Consider the following 27,921-nt stretch of genomic DNA (forward strand, 5'->3'; position numbering starts at 1 on the left):
CTCAAGATAATTGGTATGTATGCTAGTGTTTGTTTGTATGTATGTTTGTGTTGGTTTATACTTGTGTGTGATTTTTGTCATGTAATGAACTAATTTTAATTTGAAAATCTATGAATTTATCAAGTAATTTAATTATCTACAGATGTGTTATCCCATTTTTTTATTCATCACTTGGTAAGATTGATTGGTAAATTTTTTTGCTAACTGTATAAGTGGAAAGTTTCTCACTAATGCAGCATTATATCTACATTCTTCATACATATAGGTCATTATTTAAAATAGATATATAATGGTGATGTTTACACGACACCTTAATTGTTAATCATTGATTCTTTCAGTCAGAACTGATGATATTTAGTTCTCTGAAAGCCATAAGAATTGGTCTATAAAACTCATGGGATTATATCATATTTCAAATAATAATCCATCCTTTATAATACATATGAAATAGTATTAGGAAGATTACAGTGATATCTTTAACTGCAGATGTGATCAGATTTTTAAGTGTTGCAACAAACAGAAATTATAAGAACATTTTAGTTGCTCTGGTTATTATATGACCTTTAGCTGAATTAGTGAAAATAGGAAGGGTTAGGTGTAAATTTATGTAACTTTTAGATCTGGGAAAATAATCTTTTATATCTCCAAAATGGAAGTATTATGGTTTAGAAGTTTTTGTACAGTATTTTATTTTTAGCAATTTTCTGCAGTAAGATACTCAAGCCCAGTTCAATGTCTTGTTTGCGGTTTCATGTTGGATGATACAGACTTGCTTTGTTACCACATAATTTGTTCATGATAGCATTTTTGGTATTTTCCAGACTATATATTCATATATATATGTATATTTATTTGTGTATTTGTGTGTGTGAGGATATAGTATATATATATATATATATATATATATATATATATATATATATATATATATATATATATTATATATATGTTTATGTATATGTATATAATATATGTATATATACATAATAAAACTTGAATTTGCTTTACGTCAAGGATACTGCAAATGTAAATAATACTTAACATTTTATCCTGATACATAAAAGCATCATTAGTACTCATGTTGCTAATACCATTTTTCATAAATACACACTGTTATATAACCATGACCTGAGGCAGCATGTACAATGTAACCATTGCTTTTCTGAATATGTTGTTAAAATCGCTATCATGTAAGAGCAAAATAGAGATTTCTCAAAAGAGTTGCCCACACGTTCTCACCAGGACTCCATAAGACAGACCTTCTAATAGAATAATGCAATGTTTGTCATCCAGAACATCTTGCACACCATGGATGGTGGCAAATAAAAATCTTTGTGTATGGCTTCTTTTTAGAGGGCCTTTTGCGCATAGTTCTCCAAGGAGGGCCAGTTTTGTTGGAAAATCCCTTTAAGTTGGGGAAGGATGTGAGCATTGCCATCCCAACACAGTACAGATGATGCTGTGTTCCCATGGGGGACTTCCACTGGTTGTGGTGTAGGAACAGCTGACCCCTGGCCTTGCCCTTCACTAGCATTCCAGGAGTGGTTTTTCCTTTCCTTCAGTGGACATGCTCAGCCTCACAAGAAGGATGCTATTTTGTTACCTTGTTTCTATTGCTGGAAGACCCCATATGGACAACTGGAGACTTGTATGACTTTGAATCAAACAAGGGCTTCTTGACTTTGGAGGAGTGAAAGTAGTATTGGGCACTGTAAAATTCTGTTGGCAGGCATGTTAGAGGAAGGTGACATTAGGGAGAAACATGTTCAAACCCACCAAATACTTTGCTACTGACCCTGAGGCTGCTCATAGTCATTAACAGGATAGTGGTATAGGTTAGAATGGAGAGGAGGTGGCGCCTTGCATAGAACTCAGAAGTGGCTATCCCATAGACTACAGCCATAAGGGCTCTGAAATGCAAGGAAGCCTTCTCCACTGGGAGCCTTTTCCATTCAAAGAGATGGGCAAGTGTTGCCTAGTCCGTTATGGAGTTGTCAGTCACTGGGATGTCTGAAAGGCTCTCTCTCTCTCTCTCTCTCTCTCTCTCTCTCTCTCTCTCTCTCTCTCTCTCTCTCTCTCTCTCTCTCTCTCTCTCTCTTGAGCAGTGCTGAAACTGCTTAGGTGGACTGTACTTAAAAAATAGCCCAGAGAGAGAAAGAGAAAGGCAAATATGCATAGCAGGTGCATAGTTTACCTCAGCATGATGGATATGTGTACATGTACTCATATGGGAGGTGAATGATAAGAAGGGGAGGACTCCTGAGTAGCAGAGTAGCTTAATCTACACACAAATACACACATAAGAGGTCACAAAGTGGCAAATTGGTCGGAAGAGGATGGAGGTTTGTAGAGGGTCTTCATAAGCAGCCAATGAGAGAGCAAAACTGTTACAATGTAGTTACGATGCATTTAGCAGCCACTCAAAATTGATAAAATTATATTGTACAAATATAATGTCATTTCAGAGGAGCCAATCCTAATAGTTTCAAGGGCTCCCAGTGCAGCGTTGCAAACCTAATGAAAGGCTATTTATTTTATATATTTACATATACATTGTGATAGGCCAAAATTGCATGTGTATAGGGCCAAGTTGCAAATGGTGCCCATGTGGATAATTAATATATAGTGTGCATACACACAGGCAGAGCCCTGTTATCGGCAGGGCCCCCATTCTTGATGGCATGAGGATAACTAAATCGCCGATAACCAAAAATTGGCAATAACTGCACCGATCGCCAGTTATCAGTGCCATTAACTGGGGATCAGCGCTGCTGTTAATCGCCACCAGCAACCAGAGATCAGCACCAATAAGCGGAGGTCAGCACATATCGGTGCCAAAAGTCCAGTTATTTTTGTCGCTAGACTAGCTCCATAAAACAGATCACTGATAACCAGGGACTGCCTTATATATATGTATATATATATATATATATATATATATATATATATATATATATATATATATATATAGTGTCACAGGTCATGCAGAATCCAGATTACAACTGAATATTATTTCAGGTGTTTGGATGTCTAGAACTGAGGGATGATAGTGAAAGTGGCACTGTGATTAGGTTAGATTTTGTTGTTATATGCTGCTGTATTTACCAGCATTCAACTTTAGTCATTAAACCTGAACATCCCAGGTAAATTATGATTGAATTGTATACCTTTCTTCCAATGAATCTGTGTAGTGAGAGACATACAATTACACGAACTTGTCAACTGACAATACCTTCCAGAACACCCAGAGTATTATATTCTTTCTGATCATCACTTTTCATTAAAGAGGTTTCTTGTCTTTCCTTTACTTGTAATTATGATTTTATCTTGATCATTTGTTTTTCCCAGTTATTGATAACAATAGTTTGAAGCAACTTTATACCTTCATAATTTGTGATTAATTACTATTTCAGTGGTATTCAGTTCACAGAGCCTTCTCTGTTCATCTTATTATAGTGTAACTGATTCTCAAAGATTATGGCAAGTTATTCTGGTGTTGTTTATTGTTTTTGCCTCATGTTTTGAAATAGGTGTAGATGTAGATGGATATCTAGAGAGAGTCCAGTCAGGAATGTAAGGAATGATTGAAATGCAAAAGTGATACAAGTATTTATTGTCGGGAAGTAAGTTGAAGTTGGTGGAAGCCTAGAGGTATGGAGGCTGAATTCTCATTGTTTGGTGGCAGTCACATGATCTCTAATTTACAACCTTACCAGATGGATATCAAATGATTAATGTCAGTATGTTAGGGGCAGTTTAAATATTTTTTTTAATCATAAAGGTGAATTGCGTAAGCACCATTATTACTCAGAAAAGAGGGAGCTGTATTGACTCACAGAAATTGCTTTTTCTTACATTTTAGTCTCCATTTTTTTTTCTTTTGTCAGATTTTTTTACATCAACATTTTAATTGCACACGTTTTCATTTGGCTTTTTACATGAATTTTTAATTGTACAAGTTTTCATTTGAAGGCTGCAAATGTAATTTTTAGAATAAAAATACAGTCTTTTTCTGAACTTTATGTCTCACAGTTGATAGAACCAGTTTATTAATTTATATGGTTATTGGATGATGATCTTTCATCTGGAGGTAGGCGTTCACCATTGAGGTACTCTATAGGATAGTTCATCTTATTTATTACTAGAACCAGTTTGTGAACAGTTTTGGACTATATCGAATTATGCCAAGTGAGACATAAGATGTGAATTATATATACTCTACAGGTTCCCAAGTTTTTCCGTGAATAGGTATTATGTATCTAATGTCATCTTAACCATTCCGTTGTTGTGAGTGTTGTGTTAATATGTATCTTGCTGTAAATATCAGAGAAAAGGGATTTTGACGAAGGAAAAATCTATTTCTGGGTGATTGGCTCGTGTCGCCCTATGAAAGTATCCTTAATATCATTCTTTCTAGGTAAAATTAGCCTAAAATTACCAGAGAAAAACAAAATTAAGAAAATGTCAGTAAAACTGACTCGCTCACTCTTAAAAAGAAGTGTCGGTATGAAATAGGGGCGAGTGTGGAACACTACCACGAGACAAACACCAATTAGAACTTCCCTATCAGAATCCCCCCAAGAGAGAGCTGATACCAACGGGCGATGCAGCCTCTACTACTACTACTACTAGAGGACGCCACGGACAGCAGCGCCCCTAGCGGTCATCCTTAATTAAAACAGTTAAATACATCTTGTCCTGCAAGGGGGGGAAAACAAACCATAAAAAAGGGGGGTTTCATAGGGCGACACGAGCCAATCACCCAGAAATAGATTTTTCCTTCGTCAAAATCCCTTTTCTGGGCTCAGCTCGTGTCGGCCTATGAAAGAGTACCAGAGAAACAGACAAGATGGGAAAAAAGGGAACAATGAAAAACAGTTTAAAATGATGGATATAATATAAGTAAATCAATTACAGCATACAAATTAAGCACTTAAACTAACTTATATTAAACAGCAAAATAATAGAACGTTAGTAATCTTAAAGTACTTAAATGGTAATTACAGTAAATTACAGAGATGCATGTAAAATAAGGAAAAAAGGAGATTTACTTAACAAAATTACAAAATATACAAACTCATGTGTCCTACCCTAGCACAAAAATAAGGGTAGGTACACTGAAATCCATCATCAATACAAATATTCCAAAATATATACAAACACATTATGACTGAAGTTCATCATAAATACAAAATGGTGAATATATACAAACATATTGTGTCCTACCCTAGCAGAAAAATAAGGGTAGGTACACTGAAGTACATTATCAGTACAAGTGTGGATGTCCCTAGCAAAAAAATAAGGGACAATCCACTAAATGATACAACGGCTAAGGCTATGATGTTTGAGTAGCCTGACGATATGGTGAGGCATGTTGGCTGATGTAGGTAGAAAGGAGACCTGGATCTATACTACAACTACTAAACAGTATCAGGGGAAACTATGTTTCCCGCTGCTACTGCTGAAAACTTTAACGATTCCAAGGACTTTAAATAATGCCGTTTAAAGACTGTCGGGGATTTCCATCCAGTATACTTTCTAAGATCCTCAAAGTTCATATGTTGGAAATAATTAATTGAGGTGGCTACTCCCCTGATATCATGTGCTTTTGGGAATGACTCAGGGTTGGCTTGTTTAATGAAGTAAAGGATTTGCTGTCTAATGCCTTTAACTGATAAAGTACCACCTTTTTCCCTCATGAAGAGAGCACCTGAGGATCTAGAAGAAGTACGAGATAGAAAGGCTCTAAGAGTAGATACTGGGCAGAGAGAAGGATCCTGTGGAAGTGGGATAACCTTCCAAGGAGCCCACCTTGCAAGAGGATCTTCATTTTTGGCTAAAAAGCTACGATCCGGAGCAAGTAGAACTTCTCCTGATGGGAGGAATTCCACATGACCCGCATCCCTGGATAGAGCCGACAGTTCTGAAATTCTAGCTCCTGAGGCTAGGCTTAATAAGAATAATGTCTTCCTCAGGAGCATTATGAATGTACAAGATGAGTTGTCAGTATCTGAAGCTAGTTTGAGGACATCATTTAAGAACCATGAAACTGTAGTAGGCCTCTGAGAAGGTCTAAGTCTAGCACAGGCTTTAGGGATAGATGTGAAATAAGATTCAGTCAAATCTATCTGAAAACCTACTTGAAAGATTTTCTTCAAAGCCGATTTATGAGTGGTAATCGTGCTAGCTGCTAAACCTTTTTCAAACAAGGATCTGAAAAAGGATATAGCCAAATTAACTGTCATGGTTGTAGTGTTCGATTCTTTCAAGAAAGATGCTAATTTTTTAACAGCTGAGTCATATTGTCTAATGGTTGACTCTCTCTTATCTGATTCTAGGAAGAGAATATTCTGTGGATCAATGTCAGCATCTTTATTAGCCGCAAACTTCATGAAGTCCATAAAGTTAGGGTCTGGAGAGTTCCTGAGGAAGCGAACACAGTCCTCATTTGTACTGATTGTGATAGTTTGGGATTGGGGATCCGTTGAGGTCGGAGACCCAATTCCAAAAGAAGAGGATACCAGTTGCTCTTGGGCCAGTCCGGTGCAATCAGAGCTACTATCCCTTTGAAAGACCTTAGTTTGTCTAGGACTTTCAAGAGAAGATTCACTGGAGGAAAAACATAAATTCTCCTCCACTGATTCCAATCCAACGACAGGGCGTCCGTGGCATAAGCCAGAGGGTCCAGGTTGGGGGCCACATAGCAAGGGAGCTTGTGGTTCGCTTGTGAGGCGAAGAGATCCACTTGGAGACCTGGGACTCTCCGGCTTACCCACTGGAATGACCCGACGTCCAGAGACCACTCTGATTCCAGAGGAACTGACCGGGACAGGGCGTCTGCTATCACATTTCTTACTCCTGCCAGGTGAGTGGCAGACAGATGCCATTTGTGATTGTTTGCTAATGCAAAGATGGCTATCATGACATGGTTCACATGCTTGGATTTGGACCCTCCTCTGTTGATGCAATGAACTACCACTGCACTGTCCAAAACTAGCCTTAGATGAGACTTCTTCGGGGGAAGCAGTCTCTTCAGAGTAAGAAATACTGCCATTGCTTCCAACACGTTTATGTGGAGCTGGCGAAATTGAACTGACCAAGTCCCTGAACCTGTTTGAACTGAGAGTATCCCCCCCACCCGGACAGGGATGCATCCGTGTGAATGGTTAACACTGGGAGGGGATATTGAAGGGGTACTTTCTTGGCTAAGTTCTTTACTTTTGACCAAGGCCGTAGTTGGTTGCGGAGGACCTGAGGAATTACTGACAACTTGTCTCGATATTTGGAGTTTGCTTTTGACCGCCAAATTCGATTTATATCTTTCAGCCTTGCTTTCAGAAGGATATCTGTTACCGAAGCAAACTGAAGAGACCCTAGGATTCTCTCCTGGTTTCTTCTTGACGTTTGTTTGCATTTGAGAAATTGCCTGACAGATTTTGCTATTTCCTTCCGTTTGACCACTGGAATTGATAGATTGTGGGAAGACAAATCCCATTGGATTCCTAGCCACTGGAAACGAGATTCCGGAGTAAGTCTGGATTTCGTTTTGTTTATCTGGAACCCCAGATGTTCCAGAAAGTGAACTACCTTTTTGGTAGCTTTGAGACATTCCTCGACTGTTGGTGCCCAAATCAACCAATCGTCGAGGTATGCCGCTACCATGATTCCCTGAGCTCTCAATTGTTGTACAACCACTTCTGCTATCTTTGTGAATACCCTGGGGGCTACATTCAGACCGAAGGGCATCACTTTGAATGAGAATGTCTGATTTCCTAGCCTGAATCCTAGGAATGGGCGGAAGTGCCTGGCTATAGGGATATGATAGTATGCGTCTGTAAGATCGATGGAGCATGTGACGGCTCCACGCGGAAGTAAGGTCCTTACTTGCGAGAGGGTAAGCATCTTGAACTTGTCGCAGCGAATGAAAGAGTTTAGCTTTGACAAGTCTAAGATTACCCTTCTTTTTGTTGAGCCTTTCTTTGGCACGCTGAATAAGCGACCTTGAAATTTTAGATGTTTGACTCTCGCAATAGCTCCTTTCTGAAGGAGTTCTTCCGCGTAATCTATCAATTCCTTTGACGGTATCTGATGAAATGATTTGATTGGAGGAGGATCTTTGATCCAACTCCAGCCTAATCCTTTGGACACTATGCTCTGTGCCCAATTGCTGAACCCCCACCTGTGGCGGAAGAGGAACAGCCTCCCTCCTACCTGGGGAGCCTCATTGCTGATGGGCGGGTTGGCCACCACGCCCTCCTCTGAACTGTCTACTCCTCGTACCCCTTCCTGCGCCACGCTGACGAAAGTAACCTCTCGCCCTACCTCTCGGTTGAGAGTAGCCTTGAGCCTCATATGCAGGGTTGAAGGCCGGCGAGATAGCGTAGGAAGTGGATGGTTGAGATTGCTGGGGCACCAGGAGGATAGGTTGGTTCTGCTTAGAGGTGGAAGGTTGTCCCTGTTGGGTAACTGGGACTGCCTGCACAAATTGCTGCTGTTGCTGGAGTTTTTTATATGGCTGGAACCTCTTACCAGCCTTCTTTGGTTTCTTGCCAGCAGTGGGAACGGATTCCTGTTTCCTCTTTGAGGAAATACCCCACCTAGCTCTAAGGCTCTGGTTGAGTCTAGCAGCTTCGTGGTGTACCTCGTTCACCGCGGACTCTGGGAAGAGATCCGCTCCCCACATGCTTGCAGCCAAGAGTCTATTAGGCTCATGCCTGATGGTGCACTCTTGTAAGACATGCTTCCGGCAGTTCCTCCTAGCCTGGAAGAAGTCAAAAGCGTCCGTTAGAACCGTCTGAAACTGAGATTTCGCCAGAATCTTGAACAGCGGTTCCGTAGCGTATGAAAGGGCAGCCATTTCTGTGATGATGAGGGAATTGAGGGACCTGCCAAACCTAGTTCGTGCATCGAACTCTGCCTGGATTAGGGAATCCGGCAGCCTAGGTAGTTTCTCACCGAACTGGTCCATGGCGCAGTCCGGTTTGAGTTTACCCAGCGTGAACGTAGCTGGCAAGTTCTCCCACAATTCTCCGAAGGCCGGGAAGAGCGGAGAAGTAGACTCCGCCTCCCTCAACTGTGGAATGGGCTCATCCTTGAGGACTGCCTGAAGGGACTTCTCCACTAATTTCGTGGCGAACGGAAGAGAAACCTCCTCTTCCGTCGCGAAAATAGTGAAGGGACTCTTGTAGGCCTGGAGTTTAGTGTTCGTACACTCCCAGTCCTCAAGGCAGTGAACCCATTCCCGCTGGGCGTGATCTCTACTATAAAGGACTGACTCCTTCGAGATCTTGTCTTCCCTCGTCAGAGCCGTTGGCGTCAGCCTAGCATATCCGATGAAAGGCTGCGTCAGACCCGGAGGGTAAAACTCGAAGTCCTCAATCCTTCGAGTTCCACACTCCGAGATAGAGATCATTCCGTCTTTAAATGGAGCGTAGGCAGCTACTCTCCATGGGTTCTCCATAGAGAAAGCTGGCAAGGAGTCATATGACGGGAGTTGAAGAATCCCCGTGCTAGATGCTGGGGAGACTGGGGAAGGAGCCTGAGCTAGCCCAGCTACTCGGTCCTCATTTTCTCTCATTCTATTAGAGAGATCCTGGATTGACTGTCCAGATTGAGACAGACTGTTTGATAATTGCGCAAACATCTGCTCGAACCGTGTCCCCAGTGCGGAGATTTGTGAGCCTACTAGCACGCCCACCTGTTCCATCACCCCTGCTGAGAAAGTAGAGGGATCAAAGGTGCTGGTGCTTGCTACTCCTACCGGCGTAGCCGGAGTGGAAGCAGTGGAGGCGGGAGAAGGCAGTGACTCGGCGGGAGCGCGAGCCTTCTCCTTCGAAGCCTTGCTTCTGGAGCTCTTTGATTGGGAAGAGCTCGGCTTCGCCTTCACCGCATCGGCATATGAAGTCGACGACTTCTTAGCCGCAGAAGACGAAGACGACTTCCTAGAAGTCGACTTAGCTAGAGTCTTCGGTTCTCTCTTTCCCTTCTCCTTAGGAGGTACAGAGAGAGCGGGAGGGCGAATAGGGATCTCAGATCCCGTAAAGCCTTGGAAAGAAGCAGAAGAAGAGGGGACAGGAGAAGATCCAGGCGCGCCCAAGGAAAGACCTTGGGCGCCCGACATACCTACCTCAACCAACAAATCCTCCCCACCTACCGCCATAGGCTCAAGGTTAAGGTCCAGGGCAGCGACGTCCGGGACCGACTCCTGGGAGGCTACGACCCCAAATGATTGCTGGAGGTCTTGCTGGATGGAGGCTATCAGCGGGGCAGCGGACAAGGGGTCAACGTAACCCGTCGACTTGCCCGCGGGGAAGATCTGGACGGCCAGCTTCCTGTCCAAAATGTAGGGCTGGCCCTTGGCGGCGTTCTTCCCGAAGCCGCCCACCCACGCTTTCAGGGTGGCGAGGGCGACTTCCCTCACACCGGAAGCCTGAAAGAAAGGTGAGATTAGCTGCCAATAGTGGAATGGGATTAACAAACTTACGACTAGAAGTTGTTAGTAAAATAATAAGTAAGCCTATAATGGACTTACCCCATCTCCCAGCTGACCGACCAGGTCGTAGCAGATGGCGCAGGCTTCAGGGTGCCAGACGATCGTCTCGTTGAACGACGTGGCACAGGGGGCGTGAGACCTGCATTCATCGTGTCCACAGGGGTCGAACAGCGTCGCGTTACAAGCTGGGACCTGGCAGTTGGTAGCCTGTAAGTGAAAAAGTACATGAGTACCAAGTAAACACTTACAGCCTAACATATGCTCCGCTGGTGCCGGAGCGATAAAGTTAGATTAAACCAGAGCCCCGCCAAAATACGTGTGGTAACCAGGTTGGAATATAGGCTATGGTTCCGCCGATGGCGGAAGCACAAAAGGCAACCAACTAGGAGTGGTGGTAATGGAAACCACGACGGAAAATGGCGGGGATGGTTGATAAAAATAATAATAATAACACACAATTCATTGTAAAATATTGTATAATTAGGGTATATCCTTAAAATAACAATAATAAAACAACCTCTCTCCGCCCGTCTACTAGAAGAGTGCGTAGGTAAGGGGTAAGCTCCCTTCCGGTAGCGGGGGAGAGATATAAGGATATAGTAGGCAAGCAACCGACCACTCATAGTACCCACCCCGCCCGCTAGCGGAGCCAGTAACCTATAACCAAAGGTGCCCCGGCTGCGACGGAAGGCTCCTTTCGTATCGTAAGGGAGGAGGCTGAGCAACTGGGGAGGGGGAGAGGAAGGTCTCGGCGAAACACGGCGGGAGCGAGAAAGGAGGGAGGGATGGCCTACTCCTCCCCGCCTCACCAACTACCCGCATGGAGACCCGGTACCTCATAGTGGTCGCCCTATACCCCCCGCTGGGAGGAACCCCTGGTCACCTCCGAAAGGATGAGAGAAGGCGATAGAGGTTGTCATAACAACCAAGGGGTCCCCCAGCTCCTCCCTATATCAGAAAGGGAGGGAAGGGGCAGGGTAAGGTGCTATGGAACACGTGACCGCAAGTGGCCTAGGCCGCGAGCAACACAACCGTGGTAGGGCCACGTGAACCAAGCTGTACCAATACACGGAACAAGCACCTAGGCTAGCCTAACACCCTAAATAAAATTTATACACCGAAAGGTGGAAGAGACACTTTTAGTAAAAGAGAAAGAAGCCCAGGAGGAGGCAGACTGTTCCAAGAAACAGCAGCCTACTCGGAGCCAGCGATAGCCGATGTAGAGCAAGAGCCGGGATGCTGGGCCGGAAAAATAATAATAGCCCTAAATACCAAGCTAAGAGAATGGTAGGAGGGCTGAACTAGCTAAAACTCGATGTAAAACAATGAACGTGATAAAGTAAGCCCATAAGTATAAGAAGTCCCAGTATGGAGGACCGGGAATTCTTACGAGGCGGCATGGCCGCCACGAGACAACCGGGGAACCGTATATGACCTATTAAGAGGAAAATACTGGTACCCGGAAGATAAAACTGTGGTAAAATATTACTTATGAGTTACTTAACTTAGCCGTGGCAATTGCAGAGCGTTCCATCGTAGATAGTACGGATAAAATCCAATAAAGTACGAGCACAAGAAAATGGCGACTTGTCGCAAGTGCTAAAAATTAAGGATGACCGCTAGGGGCGCTGCTGTCCGTGGCGTCCTCTAGTAGTAGTAGTAGAGGCTGCATCGCCCGTTGGTATCAGCTCTCTCTTGGGGGGATTCTGATAGGGAAGTTCTAATTGGTGTTTGTCTCGTGGTAGTGTTCCACACTCGCCCCTATTTCATACCGACACTTCTTTTTAAGAGTGAGCGAGTCAGTTTTACTGACATTTTCTTAATTTTGTTTTTCTCTGGTAATTTTAGGCTAATTTTACCTAGAAAGAATGATATTAAGGATACTTTCATAGGCCGACACGAGCTGAGCCCAGAAATATGCAATATTTCAACTCTTTATGCTTTAACATTTATATTTTTTATTAGCTGAATTTATTCACATATTAAGATCTCTAAGACTTAAGAGTTGTGTAACTTCTGGTTGTTCAAACATTGCCATTAAATAATAGAATTGGTTTATACATATTTACTCAGTTGAGATAATGATTCAGATATTTTAATCTGAATTGAAAAGTAAGTATATTTCATACTTTAGATCATTCATTTTGAAAAAAAATGTTGATAAAATGGAGAATTTTCAAAGAAATTATGTTAAAATATTTACAACAGTATTACTCTATGTAAATCTGTATACTATATGTGTTATATTTTACAATAGGATAAAAGTATGTTTACTGCACTAAAAGCCTTTGTAGCTTTTCTCTGTATTGCCACATGCTCATTAGGGTTGTCTTCTTGTTGTATAAGTTTCTTCCGTTGGTGATATTTACACATTCTTGTTGTACTAGTCTTAGTCCTCTTATGCTAGATTTGGTTCTTCTGCTTCTTTTGGATATTGGTGGAGGAGTATCCCCAAGCCCTGTATCTCGGGATCTGCATAAGGTCTGACCTTATTCATTGGAAGATACATGCTAATGTGCATTAGGCAGTATGTACTATTTACATGTACATATGTTTTTATAACATAAAAGGTTGTGACTTTGTTAGTAAACCTTTTTGAATGATTCTGCATTCTGGTCAATGTCTTTCAAATGGGCAAGTTCTTTATTTAATGATGAAAGGACATTTACCAACTTTCATACTTTTGTTTTTCTTGTTCCTTTTTGGACCTTTTGTCTTTGTCAAATTTCAGCATCTTACTTCCACCTCAATTTATAAAAGTTTTGTCATCCTCACAGAATTATTATGAATTTCATGTAGCTCCTTAGCTTTGCGGAAGCTCTCTGGTATTTTTTATTCCATATGATTTTAAAGTTTTCCTTAACACTCCATTTTCATGAAGGTTTCCAAAACATCCTTCTCATTTTTATAATTGCATTGCTGCTTATTACTTACTTTTGCAGATAAGGTTTGGATGAACCCTCTGTGAACATAATAATAGTTGTTGAATATTATGATCAGTATACTTGATTCATCACTTATAGCATAGTTGTTATGAGCGATAAACAAGACTGGCATTATGGTACAGTACGGTTGACATTTAGCCTATATGTACAGTAAAGAATTACTGTAAATAATTTTACCAAAGTATATTATGGTACAATTCAGGTACGGAAAAAATGGTACTCAACATTTCAGTTTGTTACATACCATGCATGTGTGTGTATATAATGTATGTATGGAATTCCTTAATTAACGTGTGCACTATGTTTGTGTGGAATTCTTGAAGTAACGCATTACAAACATTTACAGCATCAGCCATATAATCCCATGCATATTGTCCATTCGGGACAACCTTCCTCCACTCTGCTTGATTTTGAATAGTTCTGCTGCTCATTACTGATCATGTTGCGTTACGTGAATTATTCATGTATTATACGTTTGATTGCAGTAGTGCACTGACTCTACTAAGTGGTATATGGTGTTAGTGGGCTAAACACAGTTCCTTCATTATTATACATTACTAGTACATAGTACGTAACTACTACTAATTTTATCATAAATATTGATATCATTGCTGTTATTGTTAATACTATCATCATTTTCATCATCATCATCATTATTATTATTATTATTATTATTATTATTATTATTATTATCATTATTATACACGACAACTGAATGTATACTCATGTACATATAAAGTCCCCTTGCTAATTTACACCTGTTAATATTAATATTTTTATAAAGAGGGGATTTTACTGATGCAGATTGAGTTTGCTTATACTAGTAAAATAAAAGTGCAGAATTATGGTACATTACTTTTACCATACTGTACAGTACGGAAGAATAATTGAGGGTACGGTTCAAATTTATAGTACAGAATTTTACCCAGGTTCGAGGTACAGAATGTACCATACCATACTACCAGCCTTGGTGGTAAATAAACCTTTACATTCAGATGGAGGCCATTGTGCTTTAGTCGGGTGACTCATAATTCCCTAGATAACATGATCTCCCTCCATTGACAAATTCTTCTAAGTGCACAGCTTGTTTTGTAAATGGCTAAATCATAGCAAGTTTGTTAATTAAGAGAAATGTGAGTTTCTATTTCCATGTAACTGAAATGGTTGTAACTGACTCTTATACTTACCAAACTCACAAAGGGATTGTCATAAATACTACCACATAAATGTACTTGATTTGTCAAGTATTGTAGGTAAAGGACTTTTGAATCCAGGCAAAGAGAGAGATAGAGCTCTTTTAGTCTCTGCACTTATTATGTTGTAGAGGTTATATTGTCATTTGAAAAACAAATTTAATGAAATCAGTACATCAACATTACACAGCATGCCAGTTTTAGAAGGTTGGGAGGTTTTCAACAAATTAATTATGTAATTCTAAATAAGCCCACAAAATATTTCTTTAACATGCGATCTATTTTTAATGTTGATAGTCTTAGAAAGCAGTTAGAAAAATCTTGATGCATACGGCTGTAAAAAATTGAAAAAAATTTAAAATTTTATTACAACTGACTTTTTTATATTATAATTAATTTAAAATTAATGAATTAAAATTTGCCCTTTCTGTAGAAGCTCAGCTCTGGGTCACTACAATATCTTACAAATTAATAAATACCCACCACCTTTACCAAAAGCTATTTGTGGACTCACGTATTTGCATAATTCCTCTCGGGAACATATACCCCATTATTCATAAAAAATTTGCTTATTCGCATTATTTTTTTTTGTGAGAAATATCTGCAAATTCCTGGTTTTTTCATCAATTTCATCATAAAATGCACTTTTTGTAATAAAACGATTAAAAAAAACTAGGTCTAAACATTTTTAGTGGGTTTTCTTGAGTTTTACCTGACAAAATAGGCGGTTTTAAGTTTTTATAGGGTTTCAACTATTTGCGGGTTCTAGCTATTCACGGGGGAGTCTGGTACTTATTCCCCGCGAATATGGGGGAACGCTGTATTCTTTTTGTCCTTCTTTATGTAGTGAACCGAAGATTAATTGATGCTCTAATGGCTGCCTACAGCAGCATAGCTTCTCCCTCCCTTGAGCATGTCAATTGAATTTCGCCTTTTCTACTATGGTAAGCATCTTCCTGTGGCACTTGGGGTATGTGACAGAAGCCTTAGAAGGCACAGAACATTTGGGTGGCATCGTTGAGCTTGAAATAGACTTAATATAGCTTATAAACTTCACAAAAACACAACACCGCAGAGCAACACTAAGCGCAGCGATCAGGCATTGATTTGAAAAGGACAAGGCAAAATGGTGCTGAGTGGGAGATGAAGGAGACTGATGCTATGGTCACTTAGTCAATCAGTGCCCAGAACACGTTGCTCTGGTTCGTCACCTCCCATCCATTAGCCAGTAGTGTGCTGTGTATGATCTCAGTGTGGGCACACTAGCTCCAGCGGAAGCATCCATACTGCGCTTTCCATACATGCGAGTGTTTGTCTACTCATCTGCTGTACTACTTATATTTTATTTTTGTTCCAAATTCATTGCATTCTGTACTATATAAAGAAGATCAGCAAACAGGTTTATTGAATATTTATTGAATCATTAAAAACGATGAAAAAATTACCAGTTTTTCTGCATAAAGAAGTACAGATTGTAACAAATAAAGGAAATATGTAAAGGGGGTATGTAAATATTTTAAAAAAACTTTAGGCTAGAAAATGTTTATTTTAACAAGGCAATAAAATTTTTAAGCTAGAAAATGCTTTTTATCACAAAAATAAAAATTTTAGGCTAGAAAGTGCTTATTTTACCACAGATAGAAATAATAAATACAGCCGAATACTGTGATAAAGGGAAAAATCTGCTATACAAATTTAGATATATTAAATTTTAAAACTCTCTGATGTACGAAGACCACAATACAGTGAGGGACTACACTGTGTGCATAATCAAGTTTTCAAAACTTTTCCAAGAGAATGGCTACATGCTATTATTATAGCAATAATACTACTAGGCAACGATTTCATTGATCCATTAAACAATAGAGTAATGTGTCTATCAAGCAGACTATGTAAAGTAAAGGAAAAATAAACTGAAGGCTAGGATAATATTCAAAGAAAAATTTTATAATAGCCTCAACCCAATACATATGAATCATAGAAAAAATCAATCCACACTTAACCCACTTACTCATTTAGTTTGAGAGACTGGTAACTATTAGTGTATTATATTCTTTATGTCCAGTAGACATAATGTTACCTGGGAACTTGCTTCAGCCGACCCCCAGTATTTGCGAGTGATGCGTACCAAAACCCCTTTTGCAAATAGCACAATAATCAAAATCCTTGAATACTTGAAACCCTTCTAAAAACACTTACAACTGCCTATTTTGATAGCTCAAAAAACAACAACAAAAAAAACTCTAAAAAGGCTTATACCTTCCAGAGAGAAATGTGCGAATGCGTGAGTCTGCGCATCGAGAGAACATGAATAGGGGGGGGTCCACTGTATATATATTCCACAGAAAAATCTGCAAATAGGTGAAGCTGTTAATTGGCAGGATCCACTGTAAATTGAAAGTGCTATTGAAAAATGGTATTCGTGGCCACCTACGTACATTTTAAAAACAAATCTTGAGTTGTGCTTTCAAGGTGTAAATTGATAACATTCAGTCAGGTGCATAGACATTGCAAAGTGTTATCCCAGAAGGAAGTGTTTTAAGTATGTATTCAAGTCCACCTACTTTTATTTCTGGGCTTGGCCAGTGTCGCTCCGTGAAATAGGTTCCTTTAGCCCCTGTGTAGACCAAGCTTGGGTGCTATCTGCAGGGATGACGTCAGAGGCGCTAGCTACACGGTAGCAGGTAGTGAGCCTTAGGTTGACTCCTCTCTTTTTGAGGTTTTTTGATGTAGGGAGAGGCTGAATGGAAAAGGACCTGTGGTAGTGGTTTCACTTGCCCCAGAAACCATACCGACACCTTATAATAAAGGTGAGCGAGCCAGAATAATCTGGCATTTCCAATTTAGCTGTTCTCTGGTATTATAGCAATATTTTACCTTAGAAATAGTGCTAAAGGAACCTATTTCACTGGGCGACACGGGTCCTTCGCCCAGAAATAGATTTTTCCTACGTCAAAATCCCTTTTATAAGAGTAATCTTGAATTGCACTTTAAAGATGCAATTTGATAATGTTCACTCAGGCACAGACATTGCAAAGTACTGTCCCAGAAGGAAGTGTTCTTAGTAGCACATTGTACCTCCTTGCAGTAAAAAATACAAAATTGGTTACCAAGTGGTATGACAGTTGTTTTACATGTACGCATATGGAAGACTGGTACATTTGTTACTGCATTTAATTTTGCCATTACATACCTTCATGTAATAAGAATCATAGGCATTATTAGTAAGCTTATAATGTTTTGTATAAGAAAGCAAAAGCAGTCATATTTTTATAATTATTGCAACTGAAAAATAAATCAGACATTGAACAACAAATGAGCACCAGTGTATTACCTACCAACCAAACTGTATCTATGATGCACGCTTGTGTTGGAAAGCACACGCTGTATGTATAAAAATAAAAAAGGAAGAAGCTATCACTGCTGGAGTGTTCAAGGCCTTTAGTAAATCTGCACAAGTCAAAAGTTTGAACCATCCTCTATGTTCACTGTCATAGTAACTATGAAGTGCAGTAAAAATTAATTCAAGTTTCTCACCAACTAAAAAACTTCAGTTATAGAGGCATTTTTTTAATAATCTTTCACCACCATTCCCAGTTATAGCCGACAGAATGTTCAGGTCAGGAAATGTAGACTTAAATTTTCTCCAAACTATCTTTGGGTTGGGTAAAAGTACCCTGAAACACGGTAAATAACATGCAGTTTAATGTACAAGACGTTACTTGCAAAATTTTTAGCTTCAGTTTTAAATCATCATCGTTGCCCAATTTTAAGACCTTTATGAATTGTAGATACTCTGGGTTCCTGTAGTAAACCTCTTAAAAGATGTCTCAGGAGGCTAGAAAGACACAGTGCATTTTCCTGACTTCATTAGCACAAAATATATATTTTGGAATATATAAGTTTAGTTTGTATTGAGGGTTGTGCAGCTCAGCTATCGTCTACTTAAGGGGAAGTGTAGTAATATGACAACGTGTCGATGTATCGAGCCTTTCTTACCCACAGGTAGTAAGACACACAGCCGCACTCTCTGGATGCTCTTTGGCTTCTCTGCCTCGGCCCCGGCCCCTTCTGTTGACATTTCTTTAAGAAATATCTCCTCCTTCTAGTAGGTGGTCTATTCTGTCGCCGCCTTCTGGAAGTACTTCCTCATTGGTTGGTGACTAATGACAACCACCCTTTTGGGCAGTAATTAATTTCAACACCCCCTTTGCTGGGCTTGATTAATGACATCGCCGGAAGTGTCTGGCTTGCGCTGGCAGGTCAAGGGTTAATCAGGAGCTTTATCATAAAGCAGCCAAATGTATTTTTTAATTGCTGCTAGCACGATAAACACCTCTGCTTGTTTGCATTATTGTCGCCAGTGCAACAAACACATCTGTTGCTTAATGCAACTCTCTCTCTTATTCTTTTATTCTCATACACAATAACAATGGACATAATAATAACTAAATCGGCAACAATTGGTAATAATGGACACAATTCTAAAAAATGGAGAACAAAACTAAGCATATCAAACTATTACAAATTACTATCAAGTAAAAAATAATGTTAATCTCAATTGTCAATCATGGTTCATTCCTTTTAATTTCTGCCAGTATCCCTTGTATTTTGTTAATGATCATTCTCCTTACTATTATGACAAACAAAATAACAGCTACTACTATTAAAACTAGATTTACTAATAATAAAATTGGGGATTCATTTTCCTTGTAGTAGTCATCAACATAGTTCAAGTTTTCAAGTTTCTTCAATTATAATTGAGACAATTTGAATTCTTTATTTTATATGATAAATTTTTATATGGCACATTTGTTGAATTTATATGTCGAAAAAAAAATATGGTTCATAATGCAAATGGTTGGCTATTATCAGTTGACATGATGATGTAAAAGATTTAACATTTTTAAAGTTTATTTCTATTGTTACATTATTACATTTGATTTTAGCTACTGCAGTATTTAGTGAAAATACTAAAATTTCTTGATCAATTATCAGTGCTTTAAAAGTTTTAGCATAGTCTGTGATTGTACATACGTCATTTTCTTAATTTTGATTAATCAACATTTCCTGGATACATATGGATATGAATCTCTATTTTCATACAATCTATCAAAATTACATATGAATTCCTGTGGTTTTAATTAAATGCACTCATTAACTTGTTCATCAGCGAAGAATGATAATAGTTGAGCATGCTCTTCTAATGCAAAATGTTTAATATCACCTTTTTTAATTATTTTTAATAATGTCTTCTAACTCTTTTGGAGTGAATTTGTTGTTCAATCTTCGGGGAATACTGTTTCTTAGATGTGGGGTTTTGTAAATATTATTTCCACTACCCACTTCTTATGTTTTCAGCTTCTGTAAATCTTGATGTCTGTAAGCAGGAATGTTTTGTCGATGTGCCTTGCCATCTGTTATTCTTGTATATTTCGTCTGTCACAAGTTGTGACTCTCGGTTGTTTTCAAATTCTTGAGCTCCATTTTGTTGATTCACCTCGTCCTTCACATGTTATGATTCGCCTTTGTTTCCAACTTCTTGTATGTCTCGCACTTCACCTGTTATGTCTTTCTTCGGATCCTTTTCAGCTGCCACCAGTGTAAGGTTTTTATGCTTTATCTTTTATAAATTGTAGATACTCTGAATTCTTGTAGTAAACCTCTTAAAATATGTCTCAGGAGGCTAGAAAGACACAGCGCAGTGTCCTGACCTCATTAGCACAAGATTTATAAATAGTTTTGGAACATACGAGTTTAGTTTGTAATTGAGGGTTGTACAGCTCTGCTATCGTCTACTTGAGGGGAAACGTAGTAATATGACGACATGTTGATGTATGAAGCCTTTCTTACACACAGCTGGTAAGGCACACAACCACACCCTCTGGATGCTCTCTGGCTTCTCTGCCTCGGCCCCTTCTGTCAACATTTCTCTTAAAGAAATGTCTCCTCCTTCTAGTAGGTGGTCTTTTCTGTCGCTACCTTCTGGTACTTCCTCATCGGTTGGTGACTAATGATGACCACCCTTTTGGGTGGTAATTAATTCAACACCTCCTTTGCTGGGCGTGATTAATGACATCGCCGGAAGTGTCGACTTCTGCTGGAGCTTTGTCGTAGAACAGCCAAATACATTAATTAATTACCACTAGCAAGATAAACACCTCTGCTTGTTTGCGTTACTGTTGCCAGTACGACAAACACATCCTTTGCTTAACGCAACTCTCTCTCTCTCTCTCTCTCTCTCTCTCTCTCTCTCTCTCTCTCTCTCTCTCTCTCTCTCTCTCTCTCATTCTTTTACATATTCTCTCTCTCTTATTCTTTTCTCTTTTATATTTATTCTATTTTCCTTACCCTAATATTACACAATAATAGATTGGTATTTACCATATTATATTCTGTAGTGTGGCGAATAATTAAAATATTTTTCCTAAAACTCTTTTTGACCAGGATGCCAAGTTTTTATGGACTTCAAAGGAAGTTGGGATGCTAATTAGTACCCAAATACATCCAGTAAAAATCAATTATTTTATAGAAATTGTAGACTTTATAGAGTCATGAATCTGTTAATAGTAAATGAAATCAGTTCAAACCCTTTGTTGCATTACAGAGCTCTTTGAACCAAAATCAGCTCTACACTACTATGAGATTCACAGCCGGTGTCCCAGTGTTTGTCCGGAATAAAATTTTATCAACATACCTGACAAAGATGATACTTTGTCACAGGGTATCTGACATTTCTACCTAATTTTTGACTGTATTGTGTATTATGAAAGTTGCATAATTCTGGTAATTATAAGAGTAACACCAACTTCTTGTTGACATCGCCAGCAAACTCGTAGGAATGTCTTTGGAAGATATAATGATGTAACTTATGACATCATTAACTTGCCTCTGTCTTGATGGATAATTAGCTATTTGTGAGAAAGTCTCAACCTCTGGCAACAATGAAATACAACCAGTATTCCTTGTTTACACTTTGTAGTAGTGGTAGACGTGGTAGTAGTAGTAGTAGTAAAAGTAGTCCGTATTTAGGATCTTTTGATGAGGAAAAGGCTAATTGGAGGGGTTGCTGTGGTAGTGTTTAACACTCGCCCCAGTTTTATACCGACACCTTTTATATAGGTGAGCGAGTCAGAAGCTTCTGACATGTCCAATTTAGCAGTTCTCTGGTATTATAGCAATATTTTACTAGAAATAGTGCTAAAGCAGACATATTTCACTGGGCGACACGGCTTCCTCGCCCAGAAATAGATTTTTCCTACGTCAAAATCCCTTTTCTATCCCTATTTCTCCATAGAAAAATTATATAATTAAAAATCAATGAACAAAGTGACAAAAACTTTGGTATTCATCGTAACTCCTTTGATATTTTTCCTAATATTACAGTGATGAGCATTGTAATAAATAGACAGTTGCATAGGATTAGATGGATTATAAAATTTAGACTTCAAGCCAAGCGCTAGGACCTATCAAGGTCATTCAGTGATGTATTATAACCCATTTTTTTTTGGGGGGGGGGGGCAAAGCAAGTTTTAATGTTGTTCTGCAAGTTATATTTTATTAACAAATCAACATCTGTTGCTTTATAGTGCATATGTAATAATCTTTCTGCACCTTATGAAAGTCAACAAATGACGAAGACTTGGTAGCCTTGGAAGTCTGGGTGTACTCCTTACCCAAAAAAGTGCCCTATTATTCGTTTGCCTGTTCTAGCTTACGTAGGGTTTGCCACGGGCCTCCTCACTTCTAAACAGTTGTGCAAGTCGAATCACAAAAGCTATCCTGCATCCAAGGGGACAGTGACTTACCATAGCCACCATTCTTAAAGCCTTGACAAGGTACACATATTCATTCAGAATTTCAGAGATAGCTGTTTGTCGTCATCACCTTGTGGGAGGAGTTGGGACGTCTATGTCACGTATAACTTTGAACCCATACATTAGTGTGTTCCGCCACTGGCTTCGGCTGCTTTATTTCACTCATATGAATATACTTTTTTCTAATATAAGTAATAAAGAATGCTGCCAAAAATTTGGTAGGGATGTAAAGTATACTATGGCTAGGTAATATCTTTGTCAAATGCATAGAAGAAAAGTTATTTTGGAAAAACACTGGGACAAAGGCTCTGAATCTCAGTAAATTAATTTATCTCATCTTTGTATGCAGAGAATGCAGGTCAGTTGTATGTCTGTGACTGTCAAATTTTGAAAAACCAGTAAGGAAATTTTGTAAGAATGTTCATTTTCAATTAATACAATCGAGAGATTAAGTATTTTTAACATAGTGGACTAGTAAAATAACTAATAATATCTTGTCTGCTTTTGTCACACTTGCTTGACCCACGGGTTTTTAATGAATAACTTTCATGACCCCATCCCAGGATACAGAAAGTGTTCAACAACTTCTTTAATTAAAAGTGTATTTACAACCAAGAATGAGTATCAGTTACAGTATTGGAAACAAATCCTTAAACAAATAATGATCAGAACCAATATTTTTATACAGGACAGTCCTGTTAGAGTATGGGTACTAATAATAATAATAATAATAATAATAATAATAATAATAATAATAATAATAATAAAATAATAATAACTATAATAATAATATAATAATAATAATGATAATAATAATAATAATGATAATAATAATAATAATAATAATAATAATAATAATAATAATAATAAATGACAATTAAAAACCACAGTAGAGTTAAAAGTATATTTTTTGTACAAGGTTATAAGTGACTAGGAGAGACTTTTGAATATACTGCTTCTTATCCCTCTTCAGTCCCATTGATGGAAAAACAATGGAGGGAGTGTTACAACAACACAAAAAAACTGGTCCAAAGCAGATTCTTTTAACAGTGTTGGTCTGGTAACCCCTGGTTGATTGTTTCTGTTGGCAAGAGGTTGCTCAGGTAATTCCACCTCGGCACACACTTCACTGGTGCCATGACTTTCAGCTATAGCAACATATGGGATAAAAGAGAGGTGGGAGTAACATCAGGGGTCTCACAATCACCAGAAACATGAATCTTAAAATCGTTGACAAAGGGTCAATTATTAATGAATTAACAAAACTATCTACATCAGTGAAGGTTTTGTTTCATTCAAAGGCACACCCCTTTCTTATAGCAGCCCCTTCCACTAAGAGATGAACAAAATTGGAAAATTCCTGCTACCTTGCAATTAAGTCATCAAATGGGTATTCAAATTGCTTTTAATTTTGAAAACAAAATTAGAAATAGGTCAGTGTCTAATAATAATAACAATGGTATTAGGAAAACACCTGGCGTTTACCAAATCCCTTGTGCCAAGTGCCCTCAAAAATACTTTGGAGAAAGTGGGCAGGGTTTGGATGTAAGATTTTCAGAACATCGTAGAGCCTACAAGCTCCTTGCAATGAATAATGCAATTGTGTCTCATTCGTTCATTCCAGGTCACAACATCAATTGGAATGGTTCTTCTGTCATATTAAAGAGTGGAGATGTTGGTGTTCGTCACTTAATGGAAGGAGCTGCTAAAAGAAAAGGGTGTGCTTTTGAAGGGAACAAAACCTTCTCTGATGAGGATAGTTTTGTCAGTTCTTTAATAATTGATCACTTTGTTGACGATTTTAATATTAATTTTTCTGGTGATTGTGAGACCCCTGTTGTTGCTCCCCCTCTCTTTTATCCCAGATGACTGATGTTGCTATAGCTGAAAATCATGGCACGGATGGCGAGACTGCTGAGCTGGAATTATCTGAACAACCACTTTGTCATTCCAGCCATCTTTCCAACAGAAACAATTGAACAGGGGTTGCCTGACCAGCACTGTTAAAAGAATGTGCCTTGGACCAATTTCTTGCATTGTTGTAACACTCCATCCATTGTTTTACCATCAGTAGGACTGAAGAGGGATATGGAGCAGTATCCTAAAGTCACTTCTAGTCATTTTTAACTTTGTACAAATATATATATATATATATATATATATATATATATATATATATATATATATATATATATATATTTAACACTGTTGTGGCTTTTAATTGTTGATATTATAGTCTTGTTACAGGGGTTCCTTAGTTCAATAATAATAATAATAAATCAATAAGAAATTATCACTCATTGGTGTCGCAATACCATAGGACACCAGAGTTGAAGAGAAAGAAAGGGAAAAAATGGATAAGTATCAAGACTTGAAAATAGAAATAAGAAGGATATGAGATATGCCAGTGGAAAATGTACCCATAATCATAGGAACACTAGGCATGATTCCAAGATCCCTGAAAAGGAATCTGGAAAAACTAGAGGCTGAAGTAGCTCCAGGACTCATGCAGAAGAGTGTGATCCTGGAAACAGCGCACATAGTAAGAAAAGTGATGGACTCCTAAGGAGGCAGGATGCAATCTGGAACCCCACACTATAAATACACCCAGTCAAATTGGAGGACTGTGATAAACCAAAAAAAAAAATGATAAATAATAATAATAGGGATAATAACTGAACATCATAAATGACAACCTACATTTCTCAATGATAAAAGCATAATTTTGTTTTACGAGTATATCGTCAGTGGTCTTTGTACTTGAAATGGCTAGGTGTCCATTTACTTATAAAGTACTTTGTATACTATGCAGTCAGTGAATTAGGAAAAAACCTAAATTTTGACACCTTGTAATGTTCCCTTAAAGCAAGTCCACTGTTTACAGGACATTGGAGCTGTCCTTGCTTGCAGTATCTTACTATAAAAGATTTCACATTAGGTTTTAAAAATTATGTAGATTATTTAAGGAAATCTAATATTTGAATAATTATGAAATATATTTAATTTTTTTTGTATAGCTTTTACATTTATAGTTTCATATCTTGCTGTTATAGCTTTAACAGTAAACTTAAGCAAAAGGTCATTATATTGATATACACCAAAGTATATTGGGGTATTCATTCGGTTTTTGTACATTAGTGAAGTTATTTGTGGTTTATTCGTAGTTGTCTGTATGTGTGTGAATGGAAATTTCTCTAGTAAAAATTCGTTTAATTTAATCAGTGATATTCAGATAGTTTTCTTATTTTTCTTGATAGTGTTTTAACAGGAAGTGTTGTAATTATTAGCCAATCATTTTTATGTTCTGCCATTGAATTCAGTTTATCATAGTTATGAATTCAAAATAGGAATGTTCTTTGTTGGAGTAGTAAAGCAATAGATGTGATTACAGAATGGTTACAATAACATTTATACTAAACACTAAACATAAACATACACCACATATCTTCAAAGAACTGGAAAAGGTGTCCTACTTTACCATCCCAAGTGAATGATATGCATTATTAATACAGTTTTGATTAAGCAAGCATTTTAAATCATTTTCTATTTCCTTATAGATTTGCCAAGGTGTAGCTTTGCAGGTAAAATAACTCCCAAATACTTAATCTGTATCCTGACCTTCCATAATTATGTACATGTGTGATGTGGATGTCAGACTCTAATAATTGCTCCTGGTCCCGCGAACAGCAGGTCTCAGAGCTCCTTGAGTGGACGGGATAGTGACTCCATGGATAATGAAGTTACGCTTTCCAAGATGGATGTTGTCCTTTCCTTTTGTTTAGAGGTGAGTTAAAGTCACATATCATTATTGTTTATAGACTTAAGTAAATTAAAAAGATAACTTAAGAATATGCATAAGAAAACTGAATATTGTTGAAATGCCTCAAAAGCTTTTCATGTTCACGAGTGTGGATGTATATTCGTGATATGTGAAAAATATCTTAGTTTTGAAGGGAAAAATTCACAGGTATATGACAGGTATGTGAAGATCAGCATTAGTGGAAAACTCAGATAAGTATATTTTAATATAGTAAATAACATTTGAATTAACTTACAGGTGAATGACTGTGCTTTGGATATGATTGCATTTATGCATCACTGATAGTATTATGTACAGCAGATGTTTTATTTAAAGAAATGTCATACTCCTGACATCATGTTTTGATGGATAACAATAAAAAAACATTCTTTATCTTGATCATTTTTTTTCCATTATTTTAGCCAAATGAGTTTGATGCACCATTTCTTTCCCATAGTGAAGTTTTCACTCTTCCTCCTGTGAGAATTGCCATAAAGTTCCCCATTACCAGTAATAAGATTCAGATTTTTCATTATAATTGACTGAATTAGATTGAATCTCACCTCTAGGTAAGTCAGTGTTCATTTCAAAAGACTGGTGTGCATGACCATGTTAGTATCACAACACTTATCTTTTTAGTTTAGTGACATGGTAGGTATGGGAACTGTATGGGTGAATTACTAATGTCCAACTGTGTTAGTTATGAAAATTAGTTCAACCAGACCACTGAACTTAACTTTGGGAAATAAATACCAGTAGTACATGGAGTAGAATATTGTATTGTGGAGAAAAGCAGAGGAAGTTCAGCAAAATTTTAAAATCACTTAAAGTTTGCAATGTACAAAGAAGCAAAATGCAGACCCAATCAAAATGTGCCTTTTATATTTTCTTTCAAAAAGTTAGGTTGGGGAAAAGATCATAGTTTCTTGGTTCCCATGATGCTGAAATTTTCAGCAAACACAGTCTCATCCATTGCAACACTAGAAAAAGGATACACTGACATTTAGCCTTGCTGTCAAAGTTTTGGAACCTCTTAAGATATCTCAATAAGCAGTTCTAATAACACACTGAAATATTGCTAAGTTGAAAGCTGAACTCTATTTCATTGAAAGGAATAAATATGCTAACATAGTACTATATACTGAAGCTTTTAAGCCTTCTCTGAGGAAATCCAAACTACTACGTAGTTGTAAATAGGAAGCCACCCATATCCTATTATCTTTTTTTTAGTAATTATGTAATTGGCAGTCAGATTACTCACTTGTAGAAAATAGATTGATGAATTTGATCTTGGTAGGTTTTCATAAAATTTATTAGCTTTACAATTACATGACAGAACATACATTGAAAAATGAGACAATAAGGTCTTCACTTTGCAGTATTCAAAGATGGATCCAAACCTGCCACAGGGGTTGTATATGCTGTAGTATCTCTGGGTAGAAAAACTTTTACACAGCCTCTGTTTCCAGTACAAAAGTGTTTAACCCTCACAGTTCAGGCTAAATATATACTAAACTCACCCCAAGACCAGGCTAAATTTAAGGATGGCCAATTTTGAAAGACTCATTAATGGAAAGAGGAAGATAGTATGCATATGCACATGGTATAATGAAAAAATTCTTAAATGTTTTCTGTACCTTCCAGGGGATGTTGAAAGTGAATATATCCAACCTGG

At 38.2% G+C, this 27,921-nt stretch overlaps 1 protein-coding gene across 19 annotated transcripts in view; it reads left to right on the forward strand.

The window, feature by feature from the left end:
* Positions 1 to 27,921, forward strand: part of LOC135212647 (calcium-dependent secretion activator-like) — a 1,046,064-nt gene that overhangs the window by 619,747 nt on the left and 398,396 nt on the right. For 18 of the 19 annotated variants that reach the window (XM_064246274.1, XM_064246275.1, XM_064246259.1 and 15 more), the window contains one exon: positions 26,135 to 26,231. In XM_064246274.1, coding sequence (XP_064102344.1) covers positions 26,135 to 26,231 — 97 coding nt within the window. The remainder of the gene's footprint in view (positions 1 to 26,134; positions 26,232 to 27,921) is intronic. The other variant, XM_064246273.1, reaches the window with a different exon arrangement.

Source organism: Macrobrachium nipponense, chromosome 41, assembly GCF_015104395.2.
Source record: "Macrobrachium nipponense isolate FS-2020 chromosome 41, ASM1510439v2, whole genome shotgun sequence".
Taxonomy (NCBI): domain Eukaryota; kingdom Metazoa; phylum Arthropoda; class Malacostraca; order Decapoda; family Palaemonidae; genus Macrobrachium; species Macrobrachium nipponense.